The sequence below is a fragment of the Primulina huaijiensis genome, chromosome 9, assembly GCF_012295235.1.
Source record: "Primulina huaijiensis isolate GDHJ02 chromosome 9, ASM1229523v2, whole genome shotgun sequence".
Taxonomy (NCBI): Eukaryota; Viridiplantae; Streptophyta; class Magnoliopsida; order Lamiales; family Gesneriaceae; genus Primulina; species Primulina huaijiensis.
This window is the reverse complement of record NC_133314.1, coordinates 9,467,346-9,485,023: the sequence shown is the minus strand read 5'-3', so window position 1 is coordinate 9,485,023 and position 17,678 is coordinate 9,467,346. Positions and strand designations below refer to the sequence as shown.

Sequence of the window (17,678 nt, the reverse complement as noted above, 5' to 3'; positions counted from 1 at the left end):
ACCTGTAGATTCAGCCAATGCCGAGTTTGATGTTGGGGCGTTCCTTGAGGGAAGAAGAATATCGACATGATACTCACGTAGATAGCTGGGTGTTGTCGTAGTTCTTGTGGGTCGTGATGAAGGCATTTCGGGAACTATAGTTGAATCAGGATGGTTGGTGGGTGGTGAATCTGTAAGTGAGGGAACAATTGGGGAAGAAGATTCAATGTTGGGATCAGAAGGTTCTCTGTTGGTGAAATGCTCTAGTGGTGACTCTTCAGTGGTTAAAAATCGTGGGATTACATCATTTTTGGATAAATGATTATGCATAGGAGTTGCGACGTGAATCAGTTCAAAGGGTATTTTAGTCTGAATAAAGCTTAATGTAAATGGAGAGCGAATTTGTTTCGCTAATGGGCATATTGAACAATCAGAAATATCACAAAAATTAATATCTCTGACAGAACGAGAAAGCAAATGCAATGCCTTATTTGATAGATGTCCAAGACGTTGGTGTCAAAGTTTTGGAGAACAAATCCTTGCGGTGACTGCATTGCATTTGGTTGCTTGTGGAGTATCAAGATAGTAGAGTCCTCCTAGCTCAGTTCCCGTCCCAATCATCTTCCCCGATCGTTGGTCCTGTAGCATACAAGCAGTATCGGTGAACGTGGCGACATATTCGGGGCAATGCACAAGTTTGCTAATGGAAATCAAATTCAGCTTGAAGGAAGGGACACACAACACATTTTGTAAAGTGAAATTGGGAAAATGGACACTGCCTATATGTGTGACAGTGGCAGTGGTTCCATTAGCTAGGTGAACGGATCGATTGGTTACACAAGACTTTGTTGTTAACAAATCAGCCGAATGAACCATGTGATCTGTGGCTCGGGTGTCAAGTATCCAACATACTTTTCCATTAATAATTGAAGCTTGGTAAGCCATACCTGAGATGTCAGTCATTGCCGATGTACTTGTTAGAGTAGATGCCCTGCAAGTCAACTGTTGACTAGGGATTTTATTGACTCAGTTGTAAAGAACAATCTTTATTTTAATATAATTCATTATTTCATGGTTTGTTATTTCTTTATCTGTATACCCATGATTTCAAACATAGATAAAGACCTTGATTATACTTTAATACAAATGAATCGTAATTCGATGTTGAAACTCATTTGTAAACACTGTATGATCTAAATTCGTTCCTAGTCGATTCAGCCGCCTAAAACATGGATAAAGGTCGCTTGAGCTCGAGACTAGCATCTGTGATGTTGTGTACTGAGTTTCTTGGTATGGGCATAGAGATGTCCAAACATGCAGATGGGTAGTCATATGATGATTATACCGAACAACCCTCCCTCGGACTTTCCAAGTGGTTATCATTCATCGAGAGGATAAGTCCGTGGTTATGATTGTACACCATTAGTCCTTACGACCCGGGACAACACTGAGGCTCTATATGCTAGGGCTGTGCTTTGACTCGTTTACCGACTCCAGGAGAGTCATCAGGTGGCGAGGTTGGGTATAGTTGCGACACATATAGGAGCCAGTGCATTGTAGTCGGGGATTCACCGCTCACCTATAGGTGTGGATATCCTATGTGATCTAATGTAATAATAGTGCATGGAATCTCTGGCCAGAGTATGAGATGTACATTGAAGAAGGAGTTCTCCAATAGTACACGCGATGCCACTGTTATAGTTATCACATAGTTATCGAATTAATATGCAACCCTCGATGAACCAAAGGTTGCAGATTCGATCGGGATATATGAGATGAAGGGACCGTACTGTACGTTAATCATAATCGACTGGTTCTTGCAGGCACTATCAGTGATACCTAGGGGATCATGGGGCGATGCTACTAGACGCTCTTACCATGATCCGATGGGTGCAATCAGAAATGAGTTCTGACATTCTTAATCAAGGTGTTGATGAAAAGAATGGGGCTAACTAGGGTAAGCCCGAATAAAGGATTATGTCCTGAATCACAAAGAGTTGTGAACCCACGGCTAGCTGTATCCCTGAACCATTGAGGGTCACACAAGTACTGGATTGTTTGTTCCCGTTGAGAGAATAAATTCAAGAAGTTGAATTTATATTATATAGTAAATTCAAGGAGTTGAATTTATGATAATTAAATTTTGAGAGAATAAATTCAAGTAGTTGAATTTATAAAATTTGAGAATATGATTTATTAAACTCAAATGTTGGGTTTATTAAATATTAAATTTTGGAAGTGATAAAAATTCAATGAGTTGAATTTATAATTTAAATAATAAATTCAAATGTTGAATTTATAATGTATTTAATTTATTAAGCTCAAAAGTTGAGTTTATTTATTAATAAATTAAATAAGGTGGGTATGTTTAATGGGCTTGTAAGAGTACAAGTCCATCATAATAAATAATTAAAGTTTTAATAGGCCTTGATTAAATTAATTAAACTAGTTGGACTAGCCCAATTAATTAAATCAAGCCCATTAATGTTAATTATGTCATTAGGCTATTATTTAATTATAAATAATACATGTTGATTACAAAACCCTAGCCCACCCCACCACATGATTTACGTCTCCCACTTTCAAAAGGAAAAAAAAATTGGCCTCTTTGGTTTTTTTTTTTTTTCCAAGGTTGAGCCGCCTCTCGTTTTAGTCTCCAACGTAAAATCTCTTCCAAATTTTCTAGTGCAATTTGGAAGAGGAACATACCATCCAGTCGTGGACTTGATAGGAGGATTTCATCGAAGAAAGTTCGTAGGGAATCAACAAGAGCTAATCCGTTTATACCGGATTAGTTGGAGTCCAGTGATTTAATTCACAAAGGTATAATTCTTTAAACATCCTATGCATGTTTAATTCCTGAAAACCATACGAGTGTCCAAAAGAATTATTTTGTTTTCAAAATAAAATAAAAATTTTAAACTTCCGCTGCGTTTGGGCACGTAGAAAACCGAGATCCAACAGTGGTATCAGAGCCAAGGTTTTTCTAGATCGTATGGTTTTGATATTGAATAATTTATTTCTAACCACACAAGAAAATTTTTTAGAAAATTATGGCACCATGAAAATTTATTTTTCCAGATTTTCGAAAAAAAAAAAAATTCGTTTCTGCCAGGAACTGTTCCGGGCAGCCCGTGCGCGCAGGGCCGCGCACGGGGGCGCGCAGCGGCCGCGCGCGCTGTGCGGAGCGTCCGCACAGCGCTCGGCGGCCGCGCTGGCGCGCGCTGTGCGGAGCGTCCGCACAGCGCTCGGCGGCCGCGCTAGCGCGCTGTGCGGAACGTCCGCACAGCGCTCGGCGGCCGCGCTAGCGCGGCGTGCGGAACGTCCGCAGGCGCCGCGCGCACCTGTGCGCCCAGCGCGCACAAGGGCTGCCGCCACTGCCCGAAACGTTCGGGCAGCGGGCGGGCAGCGCGGGCGGCTGCCCGGGAGTGTCTCGGGAAGCGCGTTGAATAATGGGCTTGAATTGTTTGGGCCTAGGGTGCGATTTTCTGATTTTTCAAAATTTTGGGTAAAATTGATATTTTTTGAAAATTGGTTCAATTTTTCTTTTTAAAAATTAATTTTTGGAAAATTAATAATTTTCTTATGAAATAAATAATTAGAATATGATTTTAATTATTTATGGTAAAAATGAGTTTTTACAAGAAATCAATTATTATTGATTTAATTGGAAATTAAATAAAGGGGTTTATTTAATTTATTAAATTCTTTAATAATTGTGGTGGTTTGTGATAAATTATTAGATATATGATTTATCAATTAATTAAATTGTTTAATTAAATTGATGTTAATATTTGATATTAAATGCATGAAGGATGATCGAGAGCCTTGACCAATGTGTTAGGTGTATGTTAGGATATTTTACTGTTTTTATTCATTTTTATAATATTTGATATTATTAAAGTGGGCCTGGTTTATGGCCCGTTCCCACCCCCATGAGATGTATCCCTTATGTGCCATGGCTATTCAAATGTAATTATTAGAAATAGTGGGAGATCAAGACTGGAAGATGGTGGGCCCGATGATCAAGATGAAGACATGTAAAATATTGGAAGCTTTTGTAATAGTTGCATTTGCATCCCTGCATTCACCTAGGTTTTGGACCTGGATCCATGTATGGCTCACATGGATCTAATAGTGTTGGCGATCGATCATCCTTATTTATTGTTGAATGTCATATTATGATATATGTGATATATAGTAGTATGCATGTATGTATATTATTAAATAATATAGTTGCATGAATCCGGCAAACATACAAACTCGTGGCACGCGATTTTTAAATTAAAATGATGAGACAATTTTAAAATTAAAATCCCTCATTTTGAATAAGATTCAAGATTTATATCAAACCGGAAAAGTAAAAATTAAAAGAGTTTAATTTTTCCTTGCCTTCCATCAACCGTGGTTGCATGTTGATCGCTACCCGCGGACAGTGTCTGGCTCATATTATTGGGGAGACCTGTACGCCGGAAAGCTGTGACTTCCACCGGACATATGATGTGAATTGAGTGGAACTCCCATGACTTCGGCTCATATTATTGGGGGAACTCATGGCGACCGTCTACTACAATTCAATATTGATGGGTTGGTTTGACACGTGAAAATAAACGGCGTCATATTATTGGGTCCTTATTAAACGTGAGGCAAAACACGCGGAGGTTGCATGGGGATGCAATTGGATTCTACCTTTTAGAAATTATAATTGGCTGATATTATTCGGGATTATAATTGGCTAATTGGACTCTACGTGCCTACTAAGGAAATACGATTTCCCTTTTTCATCAGAGGGTGGTGGAAATGTCAAAATAGTGGGAGGAAATTTATAAAATAAAAATCCATATTTTATATCTTAGAATTATTTTAAAATTATCAGTAACCATTATCTGTTTTTCCATTTTCAGTATATTTACGATGACTACTCGTAACCCGCTTTCAATCATTCTCGATCAAAACAAATTGACTGGCCCTAACTATCATGACTGGTTTCGAAACTTAAAGATTGTTCTGAACTCCGAAAGGATTGCGTATGTGCTTGATAAGAAGCCACCTAAGGAGGCGGCTCCTGATATCAGTAGGACTGAATTAGCTAAGCTTGAGAAACATTGGGATCATGATCTCCAAGCTAAGAGCTACATGTTGGCTTCTATGTCGAATGAACTTCAGAGGAGGTTCGAGGAGGCGGTGAATGCTGCTGACATTCACCTTCATCTGAAAGAATTGTATGCTGTACAAACTCGTTCAGAGAGACATGCTACTGTTAAAGAACTCATGACTACACGCTTGCGAGAGGGGGCTTCGGTCCATGAGCATGGTGTTAGGATGATTGGGCTCATCGAGAAGTTGGTGGGACTCGACTTGGTTATGCCTAGTGAGCTCTCGACTGATATTCTATTGCTGTCTTTACCTGCCTCGTTCGATGGATTTGTGGTTAATTTTAATATGAATAAGCTTGAGGCCACCCTTGAAGAGTTGGTCAATATGCTCACTAATTATGAGGCCACAATTAAAAAGGAAAAGCCTGTTCTTCTGGTGGGTTCTTCGTATAGTACGAAAAAGGGAGCCCCAAATAAAGGCAAGAAACGTTCTGCCCCTCCAAAGAAGAACAAGCACAACAAGAAGCCATACAAGAAACCAAATCCGGGGCCTACAAAGCCTGACAAGTCAGAACAAATCTGTTTCCACTGCAACAAGCCTGGACATTGGAGGCGTAATTGCGCGGAGTATCTTGCCCAGAAGCGTTCTGGCCATGGTATGTTTTATATTGAAGTTAATGTTTCTATTAATTCCTCTTCTTGGGTATTGGATACCGGATGTGGTTCTCATCTATGCAATGATTTGCAGGTGATGGGAAGAAGCAAGAGGCTTAGAGATGGTGAGACCTTTCTAAGACTGGGAAATGGAGCAAGAGTTGCTGCCACTGCCATTGGAGACGTTACTTTAATTTTGGACAATAATTTTAAGTTGTTTTTGAGAGATGTTTTATTTGTTCCTGAATTGGTTAAAAACATTATTTCTATTTCTATGCTTGATAGGGATGGTTATTCTTGTGTTTTTGCTAAAGGTGTTTGCAATTTATACAAGAATGAATGTTTGATTGGAACTGGAGAATTAACAAACGATCTCTATAACTTAAAATTAAAAGATATTCCGTTGAACAATATCCAAGCGCGTACGAAAACAACAACAAACAAAAGAAAAATAGAAGATCCAAATCCCGCACAAATATGGCACGCTAGACTAGGTCATATTTCCCAAAGAAGGATGCACAAGCTAGTGGGAGAAGGCATGTTTGACCTGTCAGACATAAATTCTCTACCAACTTGTGAGTCCTGTCTAAAAGGAAAAATGACTAAAACTCCATTCAGTGGAAACGTGGAACGTGCACATGGTCTACTGGATTTGATCCACACAGACGTTTGTGGCCCGCTAAGTGTTAGCACAAAATTTGGGCATTACTACTTCATTACCTTTACTGATGACCATTCGAGGTATGGGTACGTTTATTTGATGAAACACAAATCTGAAGCATTTGAAAAGTTCAAAGAATTCAGATCTGAAGTAGAAAATCAGCTACAAAGAAGTATTAAAGCACTTCGATCTGATCGAGGTGGAGAATACTTGAGTGCTGAATTTTTGGGTTATCTAAAAGAGAATGGGATTCTCTCACAGTGGACTCCACCAGCAACACCACAATTGAATGGTGTTTCTGAACGTCGAAATCGAACTTTGATGGACATGGTTCGATCTATGATGGGATTCACTGAATTGCCTACATCGTTTTGGGGCTTTGCGCTTGAAACTGCGGCAATGTTGTTGAATAATGTCCATACTAAAGCAGTGGATAAAACACCATATGAGATATGGATGGGGAAACCTCCCAAGTATTCTTACTTGAGAATATGGGGATGTCCTGCGTATGTGAAGCAGACAGTGGGAGACAAATTGGATAGTAGATCCACTTTGTGCTACTTTGTAGGATATCCAAAGAATTCTGTTGGATATTATTTCTATCATCCTAGTGAAGCAAAAGTGTTTGTTTCAAGAAATGCCACCTTTTTGGAAAGGGAGTTTCTATTAGATAGAAAAGGCAAGATGATAGAACTTGAAGAAATTCAAGATACTCCCTCAACTTTAGAAGTTGAACCTAATCCCCTAGAACCAGTAGTTGAAGTACAAGCTCCTAGAAGGTCTGATAGGGTTATTAGACCACCTGCCAGATATACACTTCTTCATGAACAAGGCCATGATGAGCCTTGTGTTGGATGTGATCCAATGAATTTCAAAGAAGCAATATCTGATACTGATTCAACCAAATGGCTTGAAGCCATGCAGTCAGAAATGGACTCTATGTATTCAAACCAAGTCTGGACATTAGTGGATCCACCTGAGGGAATTGTTCCCATAGGATGCAAATGGATCTACAAGAGAAAGCTTGGGGCGGATGGAAAGGTAGTGACCTTCAAAGCAAGACTGGTTGCAAAAGGTTATACTCAAAGGCAAGGGGTTGACTATGAGGAAACTTTTTCACCAGTTGCTATGTTTAAGTCCATTAGAATACTACTAGCCATAGCAGCATGGTATGACTATGAGATATGGCAAATGGATGTAAAGACTGCATTTCTCAATGGAGACATCAAAGAAGAAATTTATATGTCTCAACCTGAGGGATACACATCAGTAGGAAGTGAACATAAGGTATGCAAACTTCAAAGATCAATTTATGGTCTCAAGCAGGCGTCAAGGAGTTGGAACCTCAGATTTGATAGCACTATCAAAGAGTTTGGTTTTGCTAAGAATCCCGAGGAACCATGTGTGTACAAGAAAGCTAGTGGGAGTGCAGTGACATTCCTAATACTTTATGTTGATGATATCCTGCTCATTGGGAATGATGTAGGATTACTGCAATCAACTAAAGTATGGTTGGCCAGTAAATTCTCCATGAAGGACATGGGTGAAGCATCTTATGTATTGGGAATACAGATCTATAGAGATAGATCGAAGAGGATGCTGGGACTCACCCAAGCCACTTATATCGATACCATTCTTAAGCGATTCTCTATGGAAGAGTCCAAGAGAGGATACTTACCAATGTGTCATGGTGTTACTCTATCTAAAGCAATGTGTCCCAAAACTGAAGAAGAGATAGAGATGATGACACGTGTTCCATATGCGTCAGCTATTGGTAGTATCATGTATGGTATGATATCGACACGTCCTGATGTTGCTTACGCTTTGAGTGTTACAAGCAGATATCAGGCGAACCCTGGTCCAATGCATTGGAAGGCCGTGAAAGATATTCTTAAGTACTTGAGAAGAACTAAGAACTTGTTCATGGTCTATGGGGGTGGAGAATTAAAATTGGAAGGCTACACTGATTCTAGCTTCCAATGTGATGTAGATGATTCGAAATCGACCTCTGGTTTTGTATTCATGCTTAATGGTGCGGCTGTCTCTTGGAAAAGTTCCAAGCAAGACACCGTTGCGGATTCCACCACTGAAGCTGAGTACATTGCTGCATCTGCTGCAGCTAAAGAGGCAGTTTGGATGAGGAATTTTGTCCAAGAGTTGGGCGTTATTCCTAACGGAGTTGATCCAGTCCCGGTGTACTGCGACAACACTGGTGCCGTTGCGCAAGCAAAGGAACCAAGGTCTCATCAGCGATCCAAACATGTACTGAGGAAATTCCACATCATCCGGGAGATTGTGGGAAGGGGAGACATATCAGTCCAAAGAGTCCCCTCTGCAGATAACGTTGCCGATCCACTTACGAAGCCCTTGCCAGGACCATTGTTTGAGAAGCATCGCGAAGCAATGGGATTAAAGTTTATGGGTAGTTGGCTCTAGGGCAAGTGGGAGATTGTTAGAGTAGATGCCCTGCAAGTCAACTGTTGACTAGGGATTTTATTGACTCAGTTGTAAAGAACAATCTTTATTTTAATATAATTCATTATTTCATGGTTTGTTATTTCTTTATCTGTATACCCATGATTTCAAACATAGATAAAGACCTTGATTATACTTTAATACAAATGAATCGTAATTCGATGTTGAAACTCATTTGTAAACACTGTATGATCTAAATTCGTTCCTAGTCGATTCAGCCGCCTAAAACGTGGATAAAGGTCGCTTGAGCTCGAGACTAGCATATGTGATGTTGTGTACTGCGTTTCTTGGTAAGGGCATAGAGATGTCCAAACATACAGATGGGTAGTCATATGATGATTATACCGAACAACCCTCCCTCGGACTTTCCAAGTGGTTATCATTCATCGAGAGGATAAGTCCGTGGTTATGATTGTACACCATTAGTCCTTACGACCCGGGACAACACTGAGGCTCTATATGCTAGGGCTGTGCTTTGACTCGTTTACCGACTCCAGGAGAGTCATCAGGTGGCGAGGTTGGGTATAGTTGCGACACATATAGGAGCCAGTGCATTGTAGTCGGGGATTCACCGCTCACCTACGGGTGTGGATATCCTATGTGATCTAATGTAATAATAGTGCATGGAATCTCTGGCCAGAGTATGAGATGTACGTTGAAGAAGGAGTTCTCCAATAGTACACGCGATGCCACTGTTATAGTTATCACATAGTTATCGAATTAATATGCAACCCTCGATGAACCAATGGTTGCAGATTCGATCGGGATATATGAGATGAAGGGACCGTACTGTACGTTAATCATAATCGACTGGTTCTTGCAGGCACTATCAGTGATACCTAGGGGATCATGGGGCGATGCTACTAGACGCTCTTACCATGATCCGATGGGTGCAATCAGAAATGAGTTCTGACATTCTTAATCAAGGTGTTGATGAAAAGAATGGGGCTAACTAGGGTAAGCCCGAATAAAGGATTATGTCCTGAATCACAAAGAGTTGTGAACCCACGGCTAGCTGTATCCCTGAACCATTGAGGGTCACACAAGTACTGGATTGTTTGTTCCCGTTGAGAGAATAAATTCAAGAAGTTGAATTTATATTATATAGTAAATTCAAGGAGTTGAATTTATGATAATTAAATTTTGAGAGAATAAATTCAAGTAGTTGAATTTATAAAATTTGAGAATATGATTTATTAAACTCAAATGTTGGGTTTATTAAATATTAAATTTTGGAAGTGATAAAAATTCAATGAGTTGAATTTATAATTTAAATAATAAATTCAAATGTTGAATTTATAATGTATTTAATTTATTAAGCTCAAAAGTTGAGTTTATTTATTAATAAATTAAATAAGGTGGGTATGTTTAATGGGCTTGTAAGAGTACAAGTCCATCATAATAAATAATTAAAGTTTTAATAGGCCTTGATTAAATTAATTAAACTAGTTGGACTAGCCCAATTAATTAAATCAAGCCCATTAATGTTAATTATGTCATTAGGCTATTATTTAATTATAAATAATACATGTTGATTACAAAACCCTAGCCCACCCCACCACATGATTTACGTCTCCCACTTTCAAAAAGAAAAAAAAATTGGCCTCTTTGGTTTTTTTTTCTTTCCAAGGTTGAGCCGCCTCTCGTTTTAGTATCCAACGTAAAATCTCTTCCAAATTTTCTAGTGCAATTTGGAAGAGGAACATACCATCCAGTCGTGGACTTGATAGGAGGATTTCATCGAAGAAAGTTCGTAGGGAATCAACAAGAGCTAATCCGTTTATACCGGATTAGTTGGAGTCCAGTGATTTAATTCACAAAGGTATAATTCTTTAAACATCCTATGCATGTTTAATTCCTGAAAACCATACGAGTGTCCAAAAGAATTATTTTGTTTTCAAAAATTTTAAACTTCCGCTGCGTTTGGGCACGTAGAAAACCGAGATCCAACAGTACTACCAACGTGATTAGCAATCGAATTGGACTTACTCCCATCAAGTAGTGCCATGAGATTTTGGTATTGTTCACCTGTGAGAGTGAATTGTTTAGGAGTTGCTGGTACATTGGCATCTACGTGATTGACTTTGGAAGAGAAATTCTTTTGTTCTCGCTGTCTTGGTTTATTACTTATGGAATTCGTCTTCTGTAGCTTTCGACAGATATCAACGGTGTGACCCGACCAACCACAATAATCACATTTTAGATGTGCTCGGCATGTCTCGCCAGTGTGTCTAGGTTTGTTACAAGTTTCACATTGAAGATGTGGACGTTTGGGTGTGGGAAACCTCTCTAATCTGTGCATATTGTTTTTCACAACAAAGGCAGATGGTTCGGTCAATGGTGCGCCTCTATTTGGCATTCCTCGCTGTTTTTCTTCTTGAAGGACAAGAGAATGGGTTTTATTGATAGTGGGGAGTGGATCCATAAGCAGAATCTGTCCTCGAACTGTGGCATAGATTTCATTAAGTCCCATAAGAACTTTCATGGTCTTTTGGTTTTGTTGGAACTGTAAAACATCTTTCATAGCACTACATGAGCATTGTGGGAAGCTATATAGTGCATCTCGTTCATCCCACAGTCCTTTAAGTTTGGTATAATAAGTTGCAATAGTCATGCTGTCTTGTTTGCAGTTGTATATGGCTTCCTCGACGTGGAAAAGATGGACACTATTGGTACGGGAAAAACGATCTTTCAAATCGCTCCAAATTTCGCTAGCATCTTCATAATATATCACGCTTGTTGCAATGTCTTGTGAGATTGAATTGGAAAGCCATGCCTTTACAAGATTATTCCACCGCCTCCATTGTTGAAGCTCTGCGATGGAAGTCTCCGGTGGCTGTTTGATGGAGCCATTTACGAAGCCTTCTTTGTTCTTGATGTTGAGAGCCATGAGCATGGCACGACTCCAAGTGCTGTAGTTTTCTCCATTTAAGGGTTGTGTGACAGGTATTAGCCCAGGTTGATCAGAATAATGGAGATAAAGAGGATCATTAGGATTATCAAATTTGTTAGCCTCGTATTTGGCTGACTTTTGGTTTTCATCTTTTCCTGCCATGTGTTCTGCTAGAAGATGATGAGGAAAATATTGGTTGTGAAGAGGGGGGTGGGACGATGACTGCTCTGATACCATGTAAAGGGAATAAAATTCTATTCTATTGTCTGTTTACATTGGAAAATATATATACAATACAACCTCTAATAGTCTAATTTAAATCCTAAATTAACGGATATATACCTTAATACAATATTAATTTCTATATGGAAGAAGCCCGATGGAGGTAAGTTAGTGTATTTCCCAGATTTTGTGCAATCATTGATTTAACCAATCTTAACATATTCCAACATCGAATGATAGGGATTCGGAGTTATACATAAAAATATTTTTAACGTAATTTTAATTAGTATTGTGTCATTTTTTTTATAACTTATTTAATTTCATATATTAAAAGTCAAAATATTATGTGCAATGAACCTACAAAATCTTTTAAATCGTATCGGAATAAATCCAAGTATTGTAGAAATTGCCTCATTTTCGTGGCCTTTTATCAAAAAATCTTTTTTATTAATACATTATTTATTGGATTAGATATATAAACGATTTGGTACTGATGATTTTTTTTTTTGGTTAAATCACAAGATATTATACCCAACTTTATAATTGTAATGAAACGTAATGAATTATGTGTTGGGTTCAATAATTGTCCACGTTGGATAAAACAATTGAAATGTAGTGTTTGATCTGTTATATAATTTAAAATATTTGAGTTGCATAATTACCATTAGCTATATCTTTTGGTAAGACGACAATCAATCGGTCATACAATTGATATTAAAACCAAACTCACGGGTTCGATACCTATTGATCGCAAATAGTGCAATTACTGGGAAGAAGATTGTTAAGTGCAATAATTGTCTCAGCTGAGTAGAGCAAGTAAAATGTAGTTATTGAGCTACTGTGTGATTTAAAAGATTCTAATTGTATAATTATTATCAATTATAACTTTTGATAAAACGACAAACATTCGATCCATTTATATATGAACAGAAGAATAACCATAATTTTATATTTTAAAACTTAAATTGAAGTTGCAACAATCATGGATTTGAAAAAAAAAGTACGTAGATCCCTTTATTTCCTTCTAAACAGCTTCTGTAAGCTCTAAAACAAGTAACAACTTGTTTTTTATGTTAAAATTTCTACCTGATATTTTCGGAGCATTGACAATCTACTCTCTCAAAGTAAGTATGCCGTTATGATAAAACGTTGGAACCACAAATAGAATCATAAAAAATATTCTATGCTGCTCGCTAGCAGGCCCTAGTGCTAAATCGTTTAATCAAACGATAACATTTTTAACTTAAAATATATATTTAATTTTACTTCCAAATCTCTTTAAAATTTGATAGATATTAATATTCACAAAAACTTCTATAAGAACGTCTTATAAGTCAGTTTTATAACTATTTTATAATTATTATATTCACAAAAACCCATATCTGACCCGACTCGTGAAAAGCATTACTTTCACTCAATGTACGGACCCAGTCAATCAATCTTGTTAGAGTAGATGCCCTGCAAGACAACTGTTGGCTAGGGATTTTATTGACTCAGTTGTAATTAACAATCTTTATTTTAATATAATTCAGTATTTCATGGTTTGTTATTTCTTTATCTGTATACCCATGTTATCAAACATAGATAAAGACCTTGATTATACTTTAATACAAATGAATCGTAATTCGATGTTGAAACTCGTTTGTAAACACTGTATGATCTAAATTCGTTCTTAGTCGATTCGGATAAAGGTTGCTTGAGCTCGAGACTAGCATCAATGATGTTGTGTACTGCGTTTCTTGGTAAGAGCATAGAGATGTCCAAACATGCAGATGGGTAGTCATATGATGATTATACCGAACAACCCTCCCTCGAACTTTCCAAGTTGTTATCATTCATCGAGAGGATAAGTCCGTTGTTATGATTGTACACCATTAGTTCTTTCGACCCGGGACAACACTGAGGCTTTATATGCTAGGGCTGTGCTTTGACTCGTTTACTGGCTCCATGAGAGTCATCAGGTAGCGAGGTTGGGTACAGTTGCGAAACATATAGGAGGCAGTGCATTGTAGTCGGGGATTCACCGCTCACCTGCGGGTGTGGATATCCTATGTGATCTGATGAAATTATAGTGCATGGAATCTCTGGCCAGAGTATGTGATGTACGTTAGAGAAGGAGTTCTTCAACCGTACATGCGATGCCACTATTTATAGTTATCACATAGTTATCGAATTTTTATGCAATCCTCGATGAACCAATGGTTGCAGATTCGATCGGGATATATGAGATGAAGGGACCGTACTGTACGTGAATCATAATCGACTGGTTTTTGCAGGCACTATTAGTGATACCTAGGAGATCATGGGGCAATGCAGCTAGACGCTCTTACCATGATCCGATGGGTGCAATCAATAATAATTTTTGACATTCTTGATCAAGGTGTTGATGAAAAGAATGAGGCTAACTAGGGTAAGCACGAATAAGAATAAATGTTATTTTGAATCACAAAGAGTTGTGAACCCACGGCTAGCTGTATCCCTGAACCATTGATGGTCACTCAAGCACTGGATCGTTTGTTCCCGTTGAGAGAATAAATTCAAGTAATTGAATTTATATATTATAGTAAATTCAAGGAGTTGAATTTATGATAATTAAATTTTGATAGAATAAATTCAAATAGTTGAATTTATATATTATTATAGTAAATTCAAGAAGTTGAATTTATGATAATTTAATTTTCGAGGTGATAAAATTCTAGGAGTTGAATTTACAATTTATGTAATAAATTCAAATATTGAATTTATAATGAATTTAATTTATTAAACTCAAAAGTTGGGTTTATTAAATATTAAATTTAAATATAGTGGGTAATATGTTTAATGGGCTTGTAGAAGTACAAGTCCAACATAGTAAATAATTAAAATTTAATGGACTTTGATTAATTAACTAAAACTAGTTGGACTAGTCCAATTAATTAACCAAGTCCATTAATGTTAATTAAAAGGCTCATGTATTATTATATGTGTATTAAGGTCATGGCTTAATTACAAATAGGATAATCAAGCCATAACTCTAGCCTCCATCATACTAAAATTTCAAAAAAACACACCCTTCTCTCCCAAATATTTTCGGCCATCTCCTTTTGGAGAAAGGTTTGAGCCGTTTCTCAAATATCGATCTCCTACGTAAAATTTCTTCCAAGTTTTCTAGTGCAATTTGGAAGAGGATCAAACGATCTAGTCGTGGACTTGATAAGAGGATTAAAGAAAGAAGATCTGAAGAAAGTTCGTAGGGATTCACCAAGATCTATCTTCGCTAATCCCAGAATAGTTGGAGTCCAGTGATTAAATCACCAAAGGTATAACGATTCTAACTCCCAATGAATGTTTATGATAAAATCATACGAGCTTCCAAAGCAAAACATATTTTGATTGTCAAAATAAATAAAAACTTTAAAACTTCCGCTGCATTATTTCTAACCACAGAAGAAAATTGATATTGAATAATTTATTTTTAACCACAGAAGAAAATTTTTCAGAAAATTATACCACCATTAAAATTATTTTTTTTTAGAAAACAAAAAAAAAATTTCGGATCTGCCCGGAACTGTTACGGGCAGACCGTGCGCAGCGCGCAGAGTCGCGCAGTACGGCGCAACGTGCGGAGCCTCCGCACGCTGAGCAAACAGGAGCCCCGTCACTACCTGAAACGCGCGGAGTGTCTCGGGAAGCGTGCTGGCTGATGGGCTTGAATTGTTTGGGCCTAGGATGCAATTTTCTGATTTTTCAAATTTTTGGGTAAAATTGATATTTTTGAAAATTAGTTCAATATTTCCTTTTGAAAATTAATTTTTGGAAATTAATAATTTTCTTGTAAAATAAATAATTAGAATGTGATTTTAATTATTTATAGTAAAAATGAGTTTTACAATAAATCAATTATTATTGATTTAATTGGAAATTAAATAAAGGTGTTTATTGCTATTACTTAAATTATAATTCACCAAAGTGTAGGTTGTTTGCAAGTAATATATTTCGTAAGTACGAGATCGATCCACAGAGAGGTTATTTTAAGTTTAAATTTATTAATTTATAGATTACCAAATGCAAGAACGAAGTTTACAAATTATAAATTTTGTCAAGGCTCGAGGATTTATTCTTGGTTTATGCAATATTGTTTAACTAAAAGTAAAACAAAGGAAACCACCATAAATAATGGTTCCAAGAAAATTAAATATTTAAACACACACCTAATATAATATAGTTCCCACTATAAAAAATACCGAATTCACCGATATTTTATATATGGTACCTATGATTATATATATAACTATATAAATATATAACTGCATAAAATAAATGTTAAATTAAATCATTATATTTCATTTAGAACAACCGGCAGAGCCACGCTATTGCCTAAATGAAATATATGATTTAATAAGTTAGTTGCGGGAAAGTAAAAGTTAGTTGCGATAAAGTAAATGTTAGATGCGGAAAGTAAAAGTTAGTTGCGATAAAGTAAATGTTAGATGCGGAAAGTAAAAGTTAGTTGCGATAAAGTAAATGTTAGATTGTTAGATATCATAATATTTCATTTAGAACAACCGGCAGAGCCACGCTATCGTCTAAATGAAATATATGATATAATTATATAAATATATATATATATGTATGTGTATAATATAACAATAATAATTGATGAAATATTTATTGTATCAAAATTAAACAACAAATCAAGATAACCACTTAAATGGTATCAAGCATTTGATGTAAATTGATAACAACAAATAATTCATTTTTATACCTACAATAAAAAGAAATTAGCAAAATGAAAAGAAATAAAGAAAGAATATACCAAATATAAACAATCTTACTTCACCAAGAATTCATCCTCTTCACCTTGACATAATAGATTTAGCTTTCCATGAACTCACTTTTGATCAACACTAAAAACATCACTCATAAATTGGAAAATGAAAAATATATTGGAACTTAGAACTTTTATAAACACTCACACTATATTTTACAATGACATAGAATGATTATCAAGCTAGCACAAGGCCTCTATTTATAGGCCAAATGAGAGAAAGGGTCAAAAATTCTATTAATGCAATGTAGTTGTAATAGTAGTCTTTATCTCCTCCAACTTCAATTCCATGCCCCTTCTTTCAATGCTTTGTTCCACGACTTTAATCACCGAATTTGACTCAGTTCAAAACAGCAAACATGTGGGGAATTGTCTGTAGATGAATTTGGCTACTTGGTTCACCTCATTTGGTTAAATATTGAAATAGTTATGATTTTTTTACTATATGCTGCTCATGATGAAAGTAAATTTGTCCTCCTTTTAATATTTTCACAATTTGATCATTTTAACCAACTTTTTATGCAATCATGTCTTCTGCAAAATTGTAGATAATTTCTCAAGGATTCCAAAAATATTTGAATCACCTCCATTTGAATTTTCTAGCTTGAGTTATCATTATTTTACCAACACGTAGAAAGCCTGAAAATAAAACATATTTAGTAAGACATTTAAATATAAACACACAATACTAAAATAACATAATTTTATAATTTTAATGAAACTTAAATTTTAAAATATAGGTTTTAACATATAATAAATTATTAATTTTAAGTTTCATCACACCCCCACACTATCTTATTACTAGTCCCTTAGTAATAAAATTTATCGGAAAATCACAACCTAGATTCTTTATTCCTTTTATATATTCAAATATACAAACATATTCATTTT

General features: G+C 36.5%; 1 protein-coding gene across 1 annotated transcript; it reads right to left on the bottom strand.

The window, feature by feature from the left end:
* Positions 1–495: 495 nt before the first annotated feature.
* On the bottom strand, positions 496–11,995 carry LOC140983858 (uncharacterized). The gene is made up of 2 exons (XM_073451016.1): positions 10,829–11,995; positions 496–699 (listed from the first exon to the last, which is right to left on the bottom strand). The coding sequence occupies exons 1-2, from the start codon at positions 11,993–11,995 to the stop codon at positions 496–498; spliced, it is 1,371 nt and encodes a 456-aa protein (XP_073307117.1).
* Between the last annotated feature and the right edge of the window lie 5,683 nt (positions 11,996–17,678).

Bases quoted from the DNA above. Each gene is read 5' to 3' on its own strand.
- LOC140983858 (XM_073451016.1), bottom strand. From the start codon at position 11,995: ATGGTATCAGAGCAGTCATCGTCCCACCCCCCTCTTCACAACCAATAT. The intron at 700-10,828 runs GTTGGTAGTACT...CCTTCCTTCAAG, and splicing joins CCAATTCGATTGCTAATCAC to CTGAATTTGATTTCCATTAG.